The 19,570-nt window shown below is 47.7% G+C and overlaps 1 protein-coding gene across 5 annotated transcripts; it reads right to left on the reverse strand.

Annotated features, from left to right (window-relative positions):
* Window positions 1-260: 260 nt before the first annotated feature.
* On the reverse strand, window positions 261-18,373 carry LOC102906124 (dipeptidase 2). Of its 5 annotated transcripts, XM_076572088.1 has the most exons (12): window positions 8,373-8,530; window positions 7,548-7,613; window positions 7,292-7,517; window positions 6,669-6,795; window positions 6,247-6,376; window positions 6,013-6,154; window positions 5,676-5,745; window positions 5,387-5,563; window positions 4,608-4,692; window positions 1,601-1,676; window positions 725-860; window positions 261-614 (listed from the first exon to the last, which is right to left on the reverse strand). In XM_076572088.1, exons 2-12 carry the CDS (start codon window positions 7,549-7,551, stop codon window positions 372-374), a joined length of 1,416 nt encoding a protein of 471 aa, XP_076428203.1. In that variant the 5' UTR covers window positions 7,552-7,613; window positions 8,373-8,530; the 3' UTR covers window positions 261-371. The 5 variants fall into 5 exon arrangements, with proteins under 5 accessions (XP_076428203.1, XP_076428201.1, XP_076428202.1 ...); XM_076572086.1 differs by lacking the exon at window positions 8,373-8,530 and adding an exon at window positions 18,277-18,354 and having other exon boundaries at window positions 7,292-7,613; XM_076572087.1 differs by lacking the exon at window positions 8,373-8,530 and adding an exon at window positions 12,151-12,831 and having other exon boundaries at window positions 7,292-7,613.
* Window positions 18,374-19,570: the final 1,197 nt, after the last annotated feature.

Here is a 19,570-nt window from a genome sequence, read left to right on the forward strand (position 1 = left end):
ATCTAAAGAATTCTCTGAGAGATTGTATGGTGGGAGTCAGTGGTTCAGTTTGTGGATTGAGATGAAATACTCAGAAAGACCCCTAAATTCTAGACCTCTTCCCTGAAGCCAGACCCACCCCACTGGCTTCACCTGGTGCTGAGCCCAACCACCTGGATTGTGCAGATCACTCACAACTTCCTTGAGCAAGCGGTGACTGAAATGCCTCGTTCCACAGAGTCTGTGTTACCCTACTCTATCACAGAGGACACTCACGTCTGTTTCTACATTAAAAAAGCCATTTACTTCCAGAAAATGTTTGCCCCTGCACAAGCGGAGGAGGTGCCAGGGTACCAGAATGATATCTGGGAGGACTGCATGGATCACCAAAGTCATACAATAAAGCCTAAAAAGGTTACAACAATGGTGAGGTGTAGCACTATGCAGGGAGAAGAGTCTGAGTGTGAACACTTGGATGATAACTTGAGCGTATGATGTGCTGGGATCTCTGATTGGTTCTCTCCTTGATGCTGTTTCTGATGCAGACGTGGCAGGACTGAGTGACAGACGCCATCCAGCTGCTCCTCTGGAATCATGTCCTCCAAAGGACTTTGCCGTCTGTTTTTGTCCCGTACCTGGGGGTGACAGTTGTCAGTCAGCAGCTCTTCCAGGTCTCTTGCAGCCCATTATGCTATGGAAGCACCTGTTCAGACCCCGGGCACCACTCTCTTGCCATCCAGCAGACCTGTTCCACCTGTCCGAAGACCCGAAGCAGGTTTCCTCGAAGGACACCTTGCAGCTCCTGTTCACTCCAGCCCCGCCTCAGCAACTCCTCGACGAGCACTGGGTACGTAGACACGTCCTCCAGCCCCTGAGGGAACCTGTGCAGTCACCAGCAGGTGAGCCTCAGACCTGGTATCCTAATCCAACTGAAAACTTCCACTCTATCTGCGATGCATCCTCAGCAATGGTCATGTGTGGGAATGGAGACTAGGAAGGAGGAAGTAGTTTGCTCCAGTCCTAATCCTTCAGAGGAAGTCTCAAACCTCTTTTAAAAAAATTGGGGTTGGGGATTTAGCTCAGTGGTAGAGCACTTGCCTAGCAAGTGCAAGGTCCTGGGTTCGGTCCACAGCTCTGGTGTGTGTGTGTGTGTGTGTGTGTGTGTGTGTGTGTGTGTGTGTGTGTGTGATATACAGTGCTGAGCCGGGCAGTGGTGTCTCATGCTTTTAATCCCAGCACTTGAGAGGCAGAGGCAGGCGAATCTCTGTGAGTTTGAGGCCAGCCTGGTCTACAGAGCGAGTTCCAGGACAGCCAGGGCTACACAGAGAAACCCTGTCTCAACAACAACAACAACAACAACAACAGGCAGAGAAGACAGTCAACCCACACCAGACCTTGCCGACAGCTCAGAGGGAATGATGGGTCTGTAATGGGTGCATGTGCTAGATAGATGAGCTTTCTCAGAGTATGTTAGTGGGGGCCTTGGGCTGAAGACATACAGGAGAGCTCAGGAAAGAGACCCTGGAGATGGAGAGATGTCAAATGGGCAAAGCCTAATAAAGGCTTTGAGGCCCTTGATGTGGTGAGAGCAGCTTCAGACCAGCCACAGAGGAGTACTCACTGTGCAGTGCCATCATAGTCTCCACCGATCCCGATGAACTCGGATCCAATGACTGCCTTGATGTGGTCAAAGTGATCTGGGAAGATGGACAGTCAGCAGAAGTGGCTTTCAGGGGAAGAGTGGCCCTGGAACTAGGCTTGGCTGATCCCATTCCTCCTCTGATTACAGTCTAAGATTTTTATTTCTTTTTGTACATTAAGCCATGATTTCACAGGGAACAGGCTCCAGCAGCTTGGGCTCCTTCCCATCAGTTCACACAAAGTGAACATTTCTGGGTGGAGGAGACTGGCGCTTCCATTGACCTTTCTCAGGCTTCCGTTTCTTTCATTTTTCTTTTCTTTTTCTCTTTTTTTTCTTGTTCTCCTTCGCCCATTTCAGGAAGCTATCTTGGCTCTTAGATTAATCTGAACATTTTCTTGGCAAGAATCTTGCCCTTGACTTGCTTGTTTACCACAAAGCCAACAGCATGCTGAGCGATATTGTAGACAGTTTTGCTAAGGTAACATTTAGGAGGTGTTCTTTTTTGGTCAGTGGCTATCTCCTTGATGTCTACAATATCACATCACCCTTCTTAGAGATTTGTATATATGTGGTCAAAGCAACAACTCTACAATTCTTAAAAGACCTAAAGAGAGCTGGAGAGATGGTCCAGTGGTTAAAAGCAGTGTCTGCTCTTCCAGAGGACCTGAGTTGGGTTCAATTTCCAGCACCCACATGGTCATCTATATTTTCAGTTTCAGGGGATCTGATGCCCTCTTCTAGCCTCTGCGGGCACCACGCATGTGTGTGGTGCACAGACATACATGCAGGCAAAACACCTACACACATAAAAATAAATTACTAATAAAAATCAAAACAGCCGGGTGGTGGTGGTGGTGGTGGTGGTGGTGGCGGCGGCGGCAGCAGCAGCAGCCTTTAATCCCAGCACTTGGGAGGCAGAGCCAGGCGGATCTCTGTGAGTTTGAGGCTACCAAGTGAGTTGCAGGAAAGGCACAAAGCTATACAGAGAAACCTTGTCTTGAAAAACCAAAAAAAGAAAAAAGAAAAAAGAAAAAGAAAGAAAGAAAAAGAAAGAAAAGAAAAGAAGAAAGAAAGAAAGAAAGAAAGAAAGAAAGAAAGAAAGAAAGAAAGAAAGAAAGAAAGAAAGAAAGAAAGAAAGAAATCAAAACAAACAAACAAAAGGCCTGGAGGAATTACAGAGGGTGCCTTTCTTCTTCCCCTTTGTGTTTGTCATTTTGACAAACTTGAATCACTGTAAGATGGCTTCTGTGGCCCACACAGCTTTCTCTCATTAGTTACTCCAAATACCTGGCACCTGAACTCACACAAGTCACTCTGGACTAGACTTCAGGCTGGAGTGAAAGCATTTGGAGGGCTACTGATTTAGTTCATATCCAACCTAATTCACCTCTGATTCCAGTCTGGAAAACCCGGCAGGGCCTTCTTTGGACAAGACTGAAGGCAGGGGTCGAGTGCTTTGGTAGCCCGTGCAGAAGCACAGAGAGTTGGCACATCACTTTAGAACTGACCCCAAACCCGCTAACAAGGCAGTTTGGATTAGCTGACTCTGGTTCAAGGTAGTACTAAAGTGCTGTGTGTATTGTCCATCATGGGACTTTTTTTTTTTTTTTTGTTTCAGTTTTTTGAGACAGGGTTTCTCTGTATAGCTTTGCAACTTTCCTGGAACTCGCTTTGTAGACCAGGCTGGCCTCGAACTCACAAAGGTCCACCTGGCTCTGCCTCCCGAGTGCTGGGATTAAAGGCATGTGCCACCGCCGCCGCCACCGCCACCACCACCACCCGGCGTCCATCATGGGACTTTTTAAAACATTATTATTATTATTATTATTATTATTATTATTATTATTATTATTATTTGAAACAGGGTTTCTCTGCATAACCCTGCCTATCCTGGAACTTGCTCTGTATTATCAACTTGGGGGTTAACCCAGGCCTTTATAGGAGGCAAGCACTCTACAAATGAAACTACAGCCTAAGCTCCCATCATCGCATTTTTATCTAAACTGTTAAGGCTGTGCTGACACCCTGAAGTCTTCAGGTCAAACTCAGCACTATTCAGAAAGCCTACGAGGGAATTGTTTCTAAATCTTTTCTTTTCTTTCTTATTTTTTTTCTTCTCAAGACAAGGCTTCTCTGTGTAGCTTTGGAGCCTTTCCTGGAACTCGCTTTGTAGCCCAGGCTGGCCTCGAACTCACAGAGATCCTCCTGCCTCTGCCTCCCAAGTGCTGGGATTAAAGGTGTGCACCACCACCACCACCACCACCACCCGGTGCTTCTAAATCTTTATTGCTGAGCATGGGCCTTTTCTGAGATTTACCTCAGAAAGTGTTAAGTTTTTTCCTTTCTTCTCCCTCTTCCTGTTTCCCTCTTATCTACCTCTTGCCTTCCCTCCTCACTGAAGATGCTGATGTTTACAACTTGTCTTTCCTGTTACATTGTCCTTTCAAACGCCAATAAAATTGTCTTTGGGCAAGGCTGAGGGGCCCCCAACTGGATCAGGCCACCTGAACGGGTGAGACAGTCAGTTGGCTTGATCTGTTTGGGAGGCAGCTGTGCATTGGTGCCAGGTCCTGGGCTCGTTGCATGAGTTGGCTGTTTGAATCCTGGGACTTATGCAGGGACACTTGGCTCGGTCTGGGAGGGGGGAATGGACCTGCCTGGACTGAGTCTACCAGGTCAACCCCGGTCCTCGGGGGAGACCTTGATCTGGAGGAGGTGGGAATGGGGGGTGGGCTGGGGGGAGGGGTGGGCGAGAGGGGGAGAACAGGGCATTCTGTGGCTATTATGTTGAACTGAATGGTGTTGTAAAATAATAATAATAATAATAATAATAAAAAAACCAAAAAATAAAAAAATAAAAAAAAATAAAAAATAAAACTTACTTTAGTCCACAATGAAAAAAAAAAATTGTCTTTGGGCTTTAAAAACAAGAAAGAAAGGAAAATAAAAGCTCTATGGAGGGAGAGGCAGGTTTCCGGAGACTCACCTCCCACAGTGGATACATTGGCTAACGGTTTGCACTGCAGCACTCCTACAGAGAATGTCACCATCACGATGCCGCCATTCTTCCTCTGCAAGGACGGTCGAAAGGACACTCAGCTTGGCCCCCCAGCGTAATTATGTGCCTACCTACCCCTCCCTGTGAGAAAGCTTTGGGGGCCAGAGTGGATGTCACCTCTCCAGCTTGTGTCATTGAGGAAGGCTTGACTCTGATTTAGGTGATGTCTTGGCCCTAAATTTGAGGGATATAGGAATATTTATCTGCAACAACCTCCCCACCCCAGGTCCAAGGATTTAGGGGCAATGGACTATGGGTTTGTGAGACAGATTGCTCAGTCTAGGGGCTGAGGAAATGGAGAGGACAAGGGTTCAAGTTCAAGGCGGTTTGAATTTCTTAATTTAGTTTCCAGGGCTAGAAAGTTGCTCACCAGGACAGTTGATTGGCTTGATCAGTTTGGGAGGCAACTAGGCAGTGGGACCAAGTCCTGAGCTCATTGCATGAGTAGCCTGTTTGAAACCTGGAGCTTATGCAGGGACACTTGGCTCAGTCTGGGAGGAAGGGACTGGACCTGCCTGGACTGAGTCTACCAGGTTGATCGCAGTCCTCGGGGGAGGACTTGCCCTGGAGGAGGTGGGAATGGGGGGTAGGCTGGGAGTAAGGGGAGGGGGTGGGAGGGGGGAGAATAGGGGAACCTGTGGCTGATATGTAGAACTGAATGGTATTGTAAAATAAAATAAAATAAAATAAAAAAGAAAGTTGCTCACCAGAAGCCGCAGGATGTCATCAGGAAGATTCCGAGCATTTCTGCACACACCCCTGGCAGCCGAGTGGGAGAAGATCACCGGTGCCTGCGACACTTCCAAGGCCCGGCGTGCAGTAGCATCGGAGACATGGGACAAATCAACCATCATGCCCAAGCGATTCATTTCTGCCACCACCTTCTGTGAGGGCAGGTTAGGAGGAAGGTTTCAGGGTACATATATGCATGCACTTATCAACCAGAAAAGGGGCATGTGCATTTGTGCGGAGTGCAGTATCCCTCAGGGTCCTTACTTCACCAAAGCTGGTCAGTCCTTTGACACTGCTGTAGAATGAGTGGACGTCCTTAGACGAGCTCTCTGCCCTGCAGGACAGGCAGGAGGCAATCTAATTGGTGGTCATGCCCCTCCAAACTCTCCATCCCTGCAACCCCACAGAGCTAATTTAAAAAAAAAAAAAAAAAACCAGACTGGACTGTGCCTGGCAACAGGAAGAAACCCAGTCTTGCTTTGTAAAACCCCAAATACCAGCCCCTGTATATGAGTCCCAGACAATAAGGGTAAATCTTGGTCTATGTCTGCAAGGGCAGACTTCTGCCTCAGTGGCCTCACACCATCCACACGGTGCTCACCAGGGTGTATTGCAGGTGTGTGTGAGCGTCAGGTAGCGCACTCCCAACTGGTAGAAACTTCGAAGCACAGAGAGGCTGTTATCTAATGAGTGGCCACCCTCCACACCAATCAGGCAGGCCAGTTTCTGGGTGCTGTTCAGAGCTGTAGGCATAGGTCAGGTGGTTATTTTCGGGAGCTAGCGTAGTAGCTTCATCCAATACCCTGTCTCCAATACCCTGAAGAAGTCCACTTACCTTTCACTGAGGTCACAAGTTCCAGCTCAGAATAAGAGGCACACATTCTGTGAATGAGGTCAATCTGCTCCAGTGTAAGACGTAAGGCATCCCGGTCCTGGGTCTGGCACGGTACGTAAGCGGACCAGAACTGGAGACAAAGCCAGGGTTGGTCTGTGCAAGGCAGCTAGCTAGCTACCTGGGCCTTTAGCAGCTGCCAGACTCATGGGTCTAGAGACCACATATAATGGATGCACTGCTTGCTCTGCGGGACTTTCATACCCACCTGCAGGATTACTGTTGACCCCACTAGCCACAGCATCCTATCATGGCTTTTTAAAAAAGTCTCTATAGTTACTGAATTCCCATCTGATTAACTTGTCCTTTCTGGGGCCCCGATTTCTCCAACCTCCCCCAGCAGCTCCGCTGTGTGTGTGTGTTACCTGAGCTCCCACAAAGCCATCTCTAAGCCTATTCAGGCTGGTCTGGCCACGGGTGAAGTTTCTCAGGTTAGCATCCTGCAGCCCATTCGGGTAAAATTGCCTCAGGACGAGAGGCAGGTCGTTGTGGCTACAGGAGAGTCAAGAAAGAAGTTAGGTCAAACGGAATGGGCCGAGTGGTTCCGCCTGTAACCCCAGCACGCAGAAGGCTCATGCAGGAGCATCATTCAGAGTTCCAGGTCAGGATAGGATACTTAATGAGTTCTTGGAGAGGCCTGGGCTAGAGAGAGGGGTGCACGTATACACTCCCCGCGCCCCACTGAGAGAACATATGGCTCTACCTCTTTGGTTTCCAGGTCTAGCAGAAATTCTAACAGCTATTCCTAACCCACATTGTTACCCAGACCATACTAAGATAACCTAAAGCCTGGGCGAGGCTGGGGGTCCCTACCAGAGAAGGAGTGATAGAGGAGAAATGCCACCCAACTGATGATAGGAGACAGCATCTAGAGGTGGGTAGTAGGAGAGGACCTTTATTAGTCTGGCAGGCTCAGAACCCTCTGCAGCTCAGGAGTATGCTCAGCCCGGTTTCATTCTGACCGGTTTCCAAGCCATCCTCTACGCACCCGTCTACAAGTGGGAAGTCTTGCATCAGGGCTCTCACGTGATCTCGCAGGTCTGGGATACTGGGGTTGCCGGCAGTGGCTGGGGTGCTGAAAGTGCCGTCGGGTTTGGTGAGGGTTTTGGGGGTGCTGGGTGCATTGGAAGCACCAAAGATGCCAGGTTTGGTCTGGGTGGGTGTTAGAGACTGTGAAGGCCCGCACAGCAGCACCACCAACAGGAACACCGAAAGCATCTGGTGACTCTCGAGGCCAGCGAGCCGCATCTTGCTCAGGGCGGGGCCAGCGAGCACCGCTTGAAGGTCGCACCGATGAAGGTCGCAAAAGCCTGAGAGGGACAGAAGGTGACCATATAATCGCGATCCTCAACTCAAGCCACGAAGAGACTGGGTCTAGTGAAAAGGGGGTTTGAGGTCAACGGACTGGAGACAGCTCGGTGTATAGCTGTATAGCGAAGCGGCGCACGGACGCCAGGGGGACCTGCAGGCTGTTATCCCAGTCTGTAAGGGCGCCTCCGCGGGCTGGGCTGAGGCCTGCGCCACTCAGCTCCTGTCTGGGCGTCCTTTGTCCCAAGCCCTCTCTCCTGTTTCCTCTTCCCAGGGAGCCAGTCCCCGTGCTTCCTGCCTGCTTCTAGGGATTCTTCTCCAAGAAAGTGGACCTGTGGTGCTTCTTTCCACACAGTGAAAGTGAGCCCTTGGCAGACCGCATCTTGACCCTGACTACCTGCAGCTTTCTCTGACCTCTTCCAGGGCCACAAGTGCCCTGTGACACTGCCCTCTCCTCCCTCTCTGCCATTCCTTGAAGACTCCAGGCAGCAATTGGAAACCGCTCAGAGCACACACCTCCATACCCCACCCCCATTCTGCCATCATTCAAGGTGATGACTGCTCCCTTCTCCGTTGATGCTGTACCTGCCCAGGACTTTCACGATGAGTATCTGAGTGAGCAACTAGGTGGTCTGGGGAACACTTACTTAGCAGTACAGGAGCAAAGTCAATCGGCTAATGGAATGGAAGGAAAGGCAACACTTTGCTCGGCAGCAGAGACCCCACCCCAACACCTTCTTCCCCGGGGTCTGCAGACTGACCTCCTACCGCAGCGTGGACGCCAGGACCGAAGTATGAGTCCTCAGGCCCGGCACTTGGGTCTAGTGGCTTCAGACACCTTATCTGTGGCTCTGCGGCCTGAGCGCCGCGAGAAACTTCAAGGGCTTAGTTCCCTTCCTTTGCAGGCCCCACCCTGTTGCCAGCCTTCATGCTGCCCTCTCTGCTTCCTCCAGGAACACCCCCAGCTGCACGAGCACACCCGTGAGTGCGTGCGTGGGTGCGCAGGCACACACACACACACACACACACACACACACACACACACACACACACACACTGGGCATGTGTTTTTTGTAGAGTCCCATCATTTAAAGCGCCTTTAAGAACTGTGCTCATATTACACACACACACACACACACACACACACACACACACACACACACACTGGGCATGAGTTTTTTGTAGAGTCCCATCATTTAAAGCGCCTTTAAGAACTGTGCTCACACTCCACCAGAAAACTTTTTCTGTGCCTGTCAACCACTTAAGATTCTGTTCTGATGCCTGGCCCCTACTGGAGCGCCTCCATTTTTTGGAACCTTCCTCAGGTGGCATGAGGGCTTGGAAATGTAAGAAGCCCTCTTAAAAAAGGCTGGACATGATAGCAAATGCCTTTAATCCCGGGCAAGCAGATATCTGTGAGTTCAAGGCTAGCCTGGTCTATATAATGAGTAGGCCAGACTGAGTTACGAAGTGAGCCTTGTCTCAGATGAGTAAATAATATTAAAATTTAAGAGGGGAGTGGGCAAACTCTGTGAAAAAGGAGACAGCGTGTTGGACTGCTCAGCGTGGGCGCACCTACACTAGTGCCTGCTGTCTGTCATAGTGCTGTGCTCTAGGCAGTAACTCCCTGGCTGCTACAGCTAGTAGGAGGTCTCACTAGCAGGCCCGCTACAGAATGTGTATTCCTCTAGGGCTGAGCTTCAGACCGGGGCACTTCTTTGCCAGTTCCAACTCAGACCTGGCTCCTTCTCTTTCCCCTCCCCCACGGCCACTTTCTCTTGCAGCCAAGTGGTAAAAGGGAAGAGAAACTCTTAGATTTGCCGGTCTCCATTTCACAGTTGTGGGTTTGAGGGTAGACTTCATGTGTGTTCCATTTCTAATAAGCCCCAGGAAGTTGAGGGGTACAAGGGATGCAAATAAAGGTTTGGAGAGATAGCTTGGTGGTTAAGAGTATCTGGGTTTGATTGCCAGATAAAATACCCATGAAATAAAATAAAATCTCAAAAAAGAAAAAGAAAGAAAGAAAGAAAGAAAGAAAGAAAGAAGAAAAAGTCAGGCAGTATTGGCACACGCCCTTAATCCCAGCACTCGGGAGGCAGAGCCAGGTGGATCTCTGTGAGTTCGAGGCCAGCCTGGTCTACAGAGCGAGATTCAGGAAAGGCGCAAAGCTACACAGAGAAACCCTGTCTTGAAAAACAAAAACAAAAACAAAAAAACAGAGTGAGTTCCAGGACAGCAAGGATTACACAGAGAACCTCCCCGCCCAAAAAAAAAAAAAAGAAAGAAAAGAAAAGAAGAGGACTCCAAGTGTCCCTCTCTCTCACTCTCCATCTTATTTTCTAAGACAGGGTCTCTCACTGAACCTACAGCTCACCATTGCAGCTCCCCTGACCGGCCAGTCTGCCCCAGGCCTCTTCCTGCCTCCGCCCGGTCCTCCCCAGTGCTGGTATTACAGGCTGATGCGCCTTACTTTTTACCTGTGTACTGGGGGTCTGAACTGGGATCCACATGCTTACACTTTACCAACTCAGCCAGTTCTTCTGCCTCTGCTACAGATTGTTTTTTAATTTTTATTACATTTATTTACTTATTTCTCTGTGTGTACATGTGTGGAGGTCAGAGGAGAACTGGCAGGGGCTGGTTCTCCCCTTTCATCATGTGTGTCTCAAATCAAACTCAGGGTGTCAAACTTGGCAGCAAGCACCTTGACATGCTAAGCTGTCTTGCTGGCCCTATTTTGTTTCAAAAATTTATTTATTTATTTTTTTATTGTTTTGTGTGTATGAATATTTTTCTTGCATGTATATGTGTCTACCACAAGCATGCCTGATGCCCTCAGAGGTCAGAAGAAGGCATTGGATCCCCTGTGACTGGAGTTAGATGCTTGTGAGCCACCATGAGGGTGCTGAGAATCTAACCCTGATCCTCTGGAAGAGCCACAAGTGCTATTAACATCTGAGCCATCTCTCAGCCATGGCCTTGTATTAAAGCAAACATAGGGCTGGGATCTAGCTCAGTAGTGGAAGGCTTGCCTGGAATGTGTAAAGCCCTCAGTGTAAGCAACAGCACTGGGAATAAGAATAAAAAATAAGAAAGTAAAGCAAATCACAGGCATGTATTTCGTTCATGTGTAAGCATTTATCTAGAAGGCTAGAACTCTTAAAAAAACAAATCACTATAAAGGCATCTTTAAAATCTTGAAATATAGTTGAGATTAATTGTGTGTGTGTGTGTGTATGTGTGTGTGTGCGCATGTGCATGTGCATGTGTAGGTGTGCATATGGCACATATGGCACAAATGTGGAGGTCAGAGGACACCCTGTGGGTATCAGTTCTCTTCTCCACCATGTGTGATCTGGTGATCACACTCAGGCTTGGTGACAGGTGCCTTTGCCTGCTGAACAGTCTGCCATCCCTAATTTTTTTTTTTTTTTTTTTTTTTTTTTTGAGACAGAGTGTCACTCTGCAGTCCAGGCTTGCATTTAATGTATGGCCCAGGTAACTCTCTAACTCACCATAATTCCCTTGTCTCAGTCCCCCAAGTGCTGAGGTTACAGGTGTGTGTCACCATGCCAGACTTCAAGAAACATCTTTATTGTCCCAAACTATCATGTTCAAATCTTCATGATTGCTGCCTTTCTATAATTATTTGAATTTTAGTGTAAAAATGATATAACATATTGAGTGTGGTTGTCATGGTTTAGTTTGCAGTTCTAAAGAGAATTCATTCTTTGGAATTGACTTATTGAAAAAAAATTGTTTTGTCCTTGGTGTTTTCCATGTTTTTGAGTTTGCTGATTACATTCTAAGGTGGCTGGTGTGTTCCTCTGCTCCTTGTTTCTACTATAAAGTGGAATATTGGAAAAGCTTTTTAAAAAAATCTTATTTATTTAGAGGCGTGGGACTCTGTATTACCCATCATGCCCTTCACCTTGCAGCGTCAACCGTGCTCCTCCCGCAGCCTTCTGACTAGCTGGGGCTTAGGCATGTACCCATGTGGCCTGTTATAGGGAGGGATTTTTTCTTTGTGTTGAGACTGAGTCTTACTATGTAGACCAGGCTGGCCTGGAACTCACAGAGACCTGCCTTCTTTTGCCTCTTAAGTGCTGGGATTGAAGATGTGTGCCACTACACCTGGGCTATAGGAAGCTCTTAAAACTGTATTTTCGGGCTGGAGAGGTGGCTTGGCGGTTAAGAGCACTGACTGCTCTTCCAGAGGCACTGAGTTCAATCCCAGCAACCACATGGTGGCTCACAACCATCTGTAATGAGATCTGGCACCCTCTTCTGGCCTGCAGATATACATGCAGACAGAATACTGTATACATAATAAATAAATAAATAAATAAATGAATAAATAAATAAATAAATGAATAAATAAATAAATGATACATTGTAGGCATATATAAAATTGCCTATGGATAAATTAAAAAAACAAAAAACCCTGTATTTTCAGGCCTTCATTTAAAACTTTTGCTGATTTGGTATTGGTGGTTAAATCTCTCGTTCTCAAGAGTAGGAGTCAGAAAGAAGGTGCACCTAGGTATCCTTGTAGGCACAGGACTTTAGAAACCAGTTTCTCTGTGAAGGATTTTACTTTAGGGGAGCAGGAAGGCTTGAGGCTTGGTCTTGGACTTTAAGTCAATCGCTATCACAGAAAATCACTCTATTGAACAGGAGGGAACTTCCTAGTGCCATAATGATCTGGAAATAAAGAAAAGTGTCTGCCTCTGTAGGAGGAGAAGAGGGGTTTGCTGGACTTCGTCCACAGTGTTCTCACTCCAGCTAGCAGGTCTCCCCAGGGCTCTTCAGCTGCCTCCTGAGACCTTGGGCAGGAGCCAGCCTCCTTGGTCAGCCACTGCTTTTTCTTCTAGTTTTAGGAAGTGCAGCCGCTCCTGGCTTGTGCTGCTGGCTGCTGGCAGGATTCAGAGCAGAGGTCTACTCCTAGAGAGAGCCCAGCTTGGGCCCTGTGTATCCTCTCTCTGCACTTGTCCCCTCAACTCACAGCAGACTGTTCCTTTTTCCTGCCCAAGAAGAGACTCTAGAAGACTGAGGGAGGGTGGGCTGTTCAGAGCATCTGCACCTCTCGGAGGCTTCTTGCTCGTGGCTAGTTGGCATGCAAGTGGGTTCCTGACAGGAGAGGGCACGGGCAGAAAGAACAGCTAAGGTCCTGTCTACATCGGTGGTCAGTGGAGGTCATCGCTGAAGAGGGCTCAGCCCTCTGAGCAGAGAAGCTCAGCAGCATGCTTCTATGGGGATACCCCTTTGCCACCATGATTCATTTTCAGGCGAGGAATTTTGGCACTAGGACACCCTAGATCTTGGTCGGACTCTTCCTGAACTCTCTGTCTCTTGAGAGCCCGCCTGGGTGCTGGCTTCTCTTCCTCAGCCTTTGCAGGGGTGGCCAGCGGAGCATCCCCGTAGACACGGTAGCCTCCAATCAGGCAGTATGTCTCTCCGTGCCAGGCCATCTGGGCTTGTGTATGCTCTTTGTAGAGGACATGGTAGTATCCGGGGGAAGGAGGAGCCGTGGGAGGCACGGGTGCTGCAGAGAAAACCAGAACGCATCAGTCACTTCTGCTCCGTGCTCTGTGCGGCAGAGCCTTCCTCTCACATCCCTCTCTGGTTCTGGCTGAAGCCCTCCTATGTGCTTGGCCTCCCAGACACAGCCCTGCCTGTCACTGCTAGGGGTCCCCTTGAAGGGTGCTTCTGTAAAAGCCCTTGGCTTCTGGGAGCCAGTGGTAGCTCTGGGAGGCCAGCATATGTGGCCCATCTCCATAGAGAATGGCGGAGCCTCAAGCTAGCTGCAGTTGAGACCCCCTGTTTTTCCTCCTACAGATGAGAGGGACTTCTAAAGGTCTGCCGTTTCTGAGCTTTAATGAGTATGTTTGGAAAAATGGTGTAAGATGAGTTTGTTAAGAACTCTTCCCACCCTGGTTGGCAGCTCCTCTTGAGATCCATGCATTCAAATCACACTCAACTGTAGCCCTATTTTAGCTAGATGTTGGCATGCTTTTTTCTTTTTTTCTGAGACATTGTCTTAACATAATGAAAGCTATTGCTGCAACTGGCCTTGAACTAACTCTGTGTGTGTGTGTGTGTGTGTGTGTGTGTGTGTACACTGTATGCCCACCTGTATGTGTATGTGCAGGCTCAGAGGCCAGAAGTGTGTGTCCTGTTTTCTTTCCTGTCACTCTTTATTTCTTTGAGGCCGTCTTTCCTTGAACCTGGAACTTCCTTCCCCCCAACCCTAAGCTGGAAATCAGCAAGGCCTGTACCCCACAAACTTTCCTTTCTAACACCCCCCACACCTGCACTACAGCTATATGCATGAGACCATACCCAGCTTGTTGCCTGTGATCCAAACTCAGGTCCTCACAAATGTGCAACGAGCATTCTTAACCACCACGCCATCTCTCCCGGCCCCCACCCCCTTCCTGAGACAGTTGTTAATGTCCAGATTAGTCCTCAACTCTTGGGCTCAAGCCATCTCCCTGCCTTAGGCTCCCAAGTCACTGGGTCTGCCAGGCTCTGGGTCTGGTCTCTCAATGGCACAATTCCTGATTTTGCTATAGTAGTAAAACTACATGGTGTTAGCATGAAAACAGACAGGTTGATCAATGGAGTGGAGTCAAAGACCCAAATATAAATCCACACACCTATGGACATCTGATTTTTTTTATACAGAAGCCAGAAATATACAATGGAAAAAAGAAAGCATCTCCAAAAAAATTGGTGCTGGTCTAACTGAATGTTGTCGTGTAGAAGAATGCAAATAGATCCATCTCTGTCACCCTGCACAAAACTCAAGTCCACATGGATCAAAGACCCCAACATAAAACCAGATACATTGAACCTGATAGAAGAGAAAGTGGGGAATAGCCTCGGAGCCATTGGCACAGGAGACCACTTCCTGAACAGAACACTGGTAGCACATTCACTAAGATCTCAGTTAATAAAAGGGACCTTGAAAATTGAAAATTGAAAAGCTTCTATAAGGCAAAGGACACAGTCAATAGGACAAAATGGCAGCCTACAGAATGGGAAAAGATTTTCACCAACTCCACATATGTAAGAGGGCTAATATCCAAAATATTTAAAGACCTCAAGAAACTAGACATCAACAAACCGAATAATCCAATTAAAAATAGGGTACAGATTTAAACAGAGAAGTCTTAACAGAGAAATCTCAAGTGGCTGAGAAACATTTAAAGAGATGTTCAAAATCCTTATGCATTAGGAAATGTAAATCAAAATGACTCTGAGATTCCACCTTATACCTGTCAGAATGTCGAAGATAATAAACACAAGTGACAGCTCCTGCTGGTGAGAATGTGGAACAAGAGGAACACTCTTTTGTTGCTGGTGGGCATGCAAACTTGTACAGCCACTTTGAAAATGTGGCAGTTTCTCAGAAAATTGGGAATTGATCTATCTCAAGACCCAGTTATCCCACTCTTGGGACATATACCCAAACGATACTCCATCATACCACAAGGACACTTGCTCAACTATGTTCATAGCAGCACTATTCATAATAGCCAGAAACTGGAAACAAAGTAGATGTCCCTTGACTGAAGAATAGATAAAGAAAATGTGGTATATTTACACAATGGAATATTGCTCAGCTGTTAAAAAAAATGACATGAAATTGAAGGCAAATGGATGCAACTAGGAAACATCATCTGAGTGAAGTAATCCACGCCCAGAAAGACAAACATGGTATGTACTCACCTGTAAGTGGATATTGGGTGTAAAGTAAAGGGTAATCATACTACAACCCACAGACCCAGAGAGACTAAGAAACAAGAAGGGCTCAATGAGGGCTGCATGAATCTCCCTGGGAAGGGAAATAGAATAGATTTTGCAGGTGGACTGGGGGCCAGGAGGGATCAGGTGGGGGGGTGGGATGGAGGTAGTGAGTATTGGGAGAGATAATTGGAATTGGGGGGCATTTTGGTGGTGAGGTAGAAATCTTGTGCAATGGAAACTGCCTGGAATCTGCAAGGGTGACCCTAGCAAAGACTCCTAGTAATGGGGAACATAGAGCCTGAACCGGCCATCTCCTGTAACTAGGCAAGGCCTCCAGTGGAGGGACTGGGATACCAAACCAGCAACAAAACCTTCGACCTACAGTTTGTCCCGCCCGTAAGATGTGCTGGGTAAAGGTGGTGCAGAAGTTGAGGGAGTGGCCAGCCAATGACTGGTCCAGCTGGAGACCCACACCTGAGAGGGTGCCCATGCCCGACACTGCTTGGAGGGCCCAGAGACCTAGGACATACCCAAACACAACTGGCAGAAGAGAAAGTCAGTGAAATGATCCCTAATGACATTCTGCTAGAACCTAGCATAATCATCACCAAAAAAAAAAAAAAAAAAAAAGCTTCGTCCAGCAATAGATAGGAGCAGATGCAGAGACCCACAGCCAAACGTTAGGTGGAGCTCAGGAAGAGGGGGAGGAAGGGCTGTAGGAGCCAGAGGGGTCAAGGACACAATGAGACTATGGCCCACAGAGTCAACTAACCAGGGCTCATAGGGGCTCACAGAGACTGGATGACAATCAGGGAGCCTGTGTGGGTCTGAGCTCTGCATATGTGTTATGGTTGTGTAGCTTGGTGTTCTTGTGGGACTCCTAACAGTGGGAGCAGGGATGTCTGTCTCTCATTTGCCTGTTTTTTGGGACCCTCTCCTCCTACGAGGTTGCTTAGTCCAACCTTGATATGAGGGTGTGTGCCTAGTCTTATTGTAACTTGTTATGCTGTGTTTGGTTGATTTCCTCGGGAGGCCAGCTCTTTTCTGTAGGCAAACAGAGAAGGAGTGGATCTGGGGGAGAGGAGAAGTCAGGGAAAGGGACTGGGAGGAGAGGAGGGAGGGGAAACTGAGGCCAGGATGTAATATATGAGAGATAAATAAATAAAAATTTTAAAAAGAGTGGTATTTGAACAACTTTTGTTTTGTTTTGTTTTGTTTTTTGAGACAGGATTTCTCTGTGTAGCTTTGCACCTTTCCTGGAACTCACTTGGTAGACCAGGCTGGCCTGGAACTCACAGAGATCCGCCTGGCTCCGCCTCCCAAGTGCTGGGATTAAAAGGCGTGTGCCACCACTGCCCGGCGGTATTTGAACTTCTTAACCACCAAGCCACCATCTTGCCAGTTCCTAAACAGTAAATCCAAGAGAGAGAGAGAGAGAGAGAGAGAGAGAGAGAGAGAGAGAGAGAGAGAGAGAGAGAGAGAAGGAAGGAAGGAAGGAAGGAAGGAAGGAAGGAAGGAAGGAAGGAAGGAAGGAAGGTAGGAAGGAAGGAAGGTAGGTAGGACAGGTGTGCTAGTGCATGCCTCTGATTTTAGTGCCTGGGAGGCAGAGGTTGGAGGATTGCCACAAGCTGAGGCCATGGCTTAGCTACATGCAGAGTCTTGGCCAGCTGAGTTACATATTGAGATTGTCTCAAACAAAAATAAAACAAAACAAAACAAAATCTATGTGTATAGCAGAATATTGTTAGGAATCATTACATTGATGATCTCCTCTCCCCTCCCCCGCCCCAGTCAAGTTTGGTTCTATCCTAGGTCTCTGGGTCATCCAGCCTCTGGGTTCTGGTAACCCAGGCAGTGTCAGAGGTGGTCTTATTATCCTGGCCTAGGTTTTAGGCTAGACAGTTCATTGGTTGGTCATTCCCTCAATCTCTAGATCACCCTTACACAAGCACGTCCCACAGGCAGGATAGACTGTAGGTTGAAGGTTTTGTGGCTGAGTTGGCTTCCCACTCCCTCTCTTCACTTGAAATCTTGCCTGGTCACAGGAGATGGCCAGTTCAGGCTACTTATCCACTATTGCCAGGAATCTTAGCTGGGATCATCCTTGTAGATTCCTGGGAGATTCCCTTGTGCCTGATCTAGGCACTCTTGCATATATGTTAGTTATATAGCTTGGTCCTCTTGTGAGTCTCCTAACAGAGGGAACAGAGGCTGTTTCCGAATCTTTTACTGGCATTTGGGACCCTACTCCTTATATTGGGTTGCCTTGCCCAGTCTTAATATATGGGGAGGTGCTTTGTCTTACTGCAACTTGGTATGCCATGTTTGGTTGATACTCATGGGAGACCTGCCCTTTCCTAAGCAGAAATGGAGGAGGAGTGGATGGGGGGGTGGGAACAGAGGGGTGAGGGTGGGAGGGAGGGACTGGGAGGAAAGGAGAGTGGGGCAACTGTGGCTTGGATGTAAAATAAATAAATAAACCAAGAAAACAAACAGAAAGTAAGAATTTGAAGGTACTAGACATGCCTTTAATTCCAGCACTCGGAGGTGGAAGCAGGCAGATTTCTGAGTTCAAGGCCAGTTTGGTCTACATGGTGAGTTCCAGGATAGCCAGAGCCAGAGCCATAGTGAGACGCTGTTTAAAAAAGGTGGGAGAGGTCATTTTATAGCTCAAAGGGAAAGCTAAACTGATGGAGATTAGGAGCTTTCTAAATAAACAGTTGCCTAGAGATGACCTGTTATTTGTCCTCAATATTGAGCAACCATACTTGGTCTGAGTCAGTGTTACCATTTTCTTTTACTCATGGCTAGAGAAATTCTGAGGGGTGACAGACAAGCCTAAGAAAAATATAGTCCCCAGTGAAGTTACATGTATACCAAAGGCTCTTGTGCAGATGTCTGGTCTAGATTTACCTGAATAACAGCCTTCACAGGGGATAGAGGACAAGTTAGAGTTAATATAGAAGATTCGATCAGTCATTCTCAGACAGCCAGATTTGTGTCTAGTACAGAAACAATAGGAATGTTTTCCTAAAGGGTCCAAGTTTCTATAGTTACATTGCCATGGGAATGAAGGCTGTGATGTCATCACTGCCTGCTGTGGTCACATATGGAAACTTTTCCTTGAGGGATGGTCTTCCAGGCCTGGATGTTTTAAGGAGAGCAGGGCAAAGGCAGAGAGGAACCCCGGATAGGGCAAAGGCAGAGAGGAACCCCGGATAGGGCTCTTCCCCAGGACCTGTATATGCAGTCACTCTCTGTGGAGCACTTCCGGGTGGCTACAGCCCCAGCAGCTACCGGAGGGTACGAGAAGCACAAATCCTGAGATCGGTCAGAGTGAAGATTAACCTTACATAGCAAAATTGTACTTCCCTGCCCCTAAGCGATAGAGAGGCAGAAGTTTGGGTGGATTGGAGAGCCAGAGAGGGTGGGTGTGGTGGTGCCCACCTTTGGTGCACTCAGAGGCAGAGGCAGGCAGATCTTTTGAGTTTGAGGCCAGCCAAGGCAACATAGCGAGACCCTGCCTAATAAATAAATAAATAAATAAATAAATAAATAAATAAATAAATAAATAAATCTGGACAGGTGTAAAAGACATACTAGTTAGTAAAAACAAAAGGCAAGGGCTGGAGAGATTGCTTAACAGACAAGAACACCAACTGTTCCTCTAGGGCCTAGGTTTAATTCCCAGCATCCACATGGTGACTAACAACAGTCTGTAACTGCTGTTACAAGGGGATCCAACAACTTCTTCTGGCCTTCAAGGGCACTGCCTGATGGTGGTTCTCAAACACACACGCAGGCAAAGCATCCAGAAGCATAAAATACAAATCTAACTGCCCCACCCCCTCACACACAAAACCAGGCAGACAGGCTTCTATTGACCTTGCTTTGTCCGAAGAATACATTCATAGAAACTTTGTCTTTTTACAATGGAGGTCTCGAGAAATTCTGAGGAGCAGCTGTGTCTGTAGAGCTGTTTGCAGAGCTCACCTAGCCTGTATGAAGCCCTTGGTTCTGTCCTCAGCACCACGTCGTAATCCAGAAAGCCTACTCTTGTAGTTTCTGCTCTTGGAGTGGATGCTGCATGGTCAGAAGTTAAAGGTTGTCGAGAATAATTTCCTCTCAGGGGCTGGAAAGATGGCTCAGCTTTTAAGAGCCGTCAGCAGTCTTGAATTCAATTCCCAGCAAACCACATGGTGGGGCA

This window comes from Peromyscus maniculatus, chromosome 5, assembly GCF_049852395.1.
Source record: "Peromyscus maniculatus bairdii isolate BWxNUB_F1_BW_parent chromosome 5, HU_Pman_BW_mat_3.1, whole genome shotgun sequence".
In the NCBI taxonomy this organism is placed as follows: Eukaryota; Metazoa; Chordata; class Mammalia; order Rodentia; family Cricetidae; genus Peromyscus; species Peromyscus maniculatus.

What these genes read in the sequence shown, in the direction of transcription:
- LOC102906124 (XM_076572086.1), bottom strand. Translation starts at nt 18,343, where the DNA reads ATGACTGATCGAATCTTCTATATTAACTCTAACTTGTCCTCTATCCCC. An exon ending in GACTTCCCACTTGTAGACGG is followed by an intron (nt 6,796 to 7,291) that starts GTGCGTAGAGGA and finishes ACTCTCCTGTAG; the next exon opens with CCACAACGACCTGCCTCTCG. An exon ending in ATGACATCCTGCGGCTTCTG is followed by an intron (nt 4,693 to 5,386) that starts GTGAGCAACTTT and finishes CCGTCCTTGCAG; the next exon opens with AGGAAGAATGGCGGCATCGT.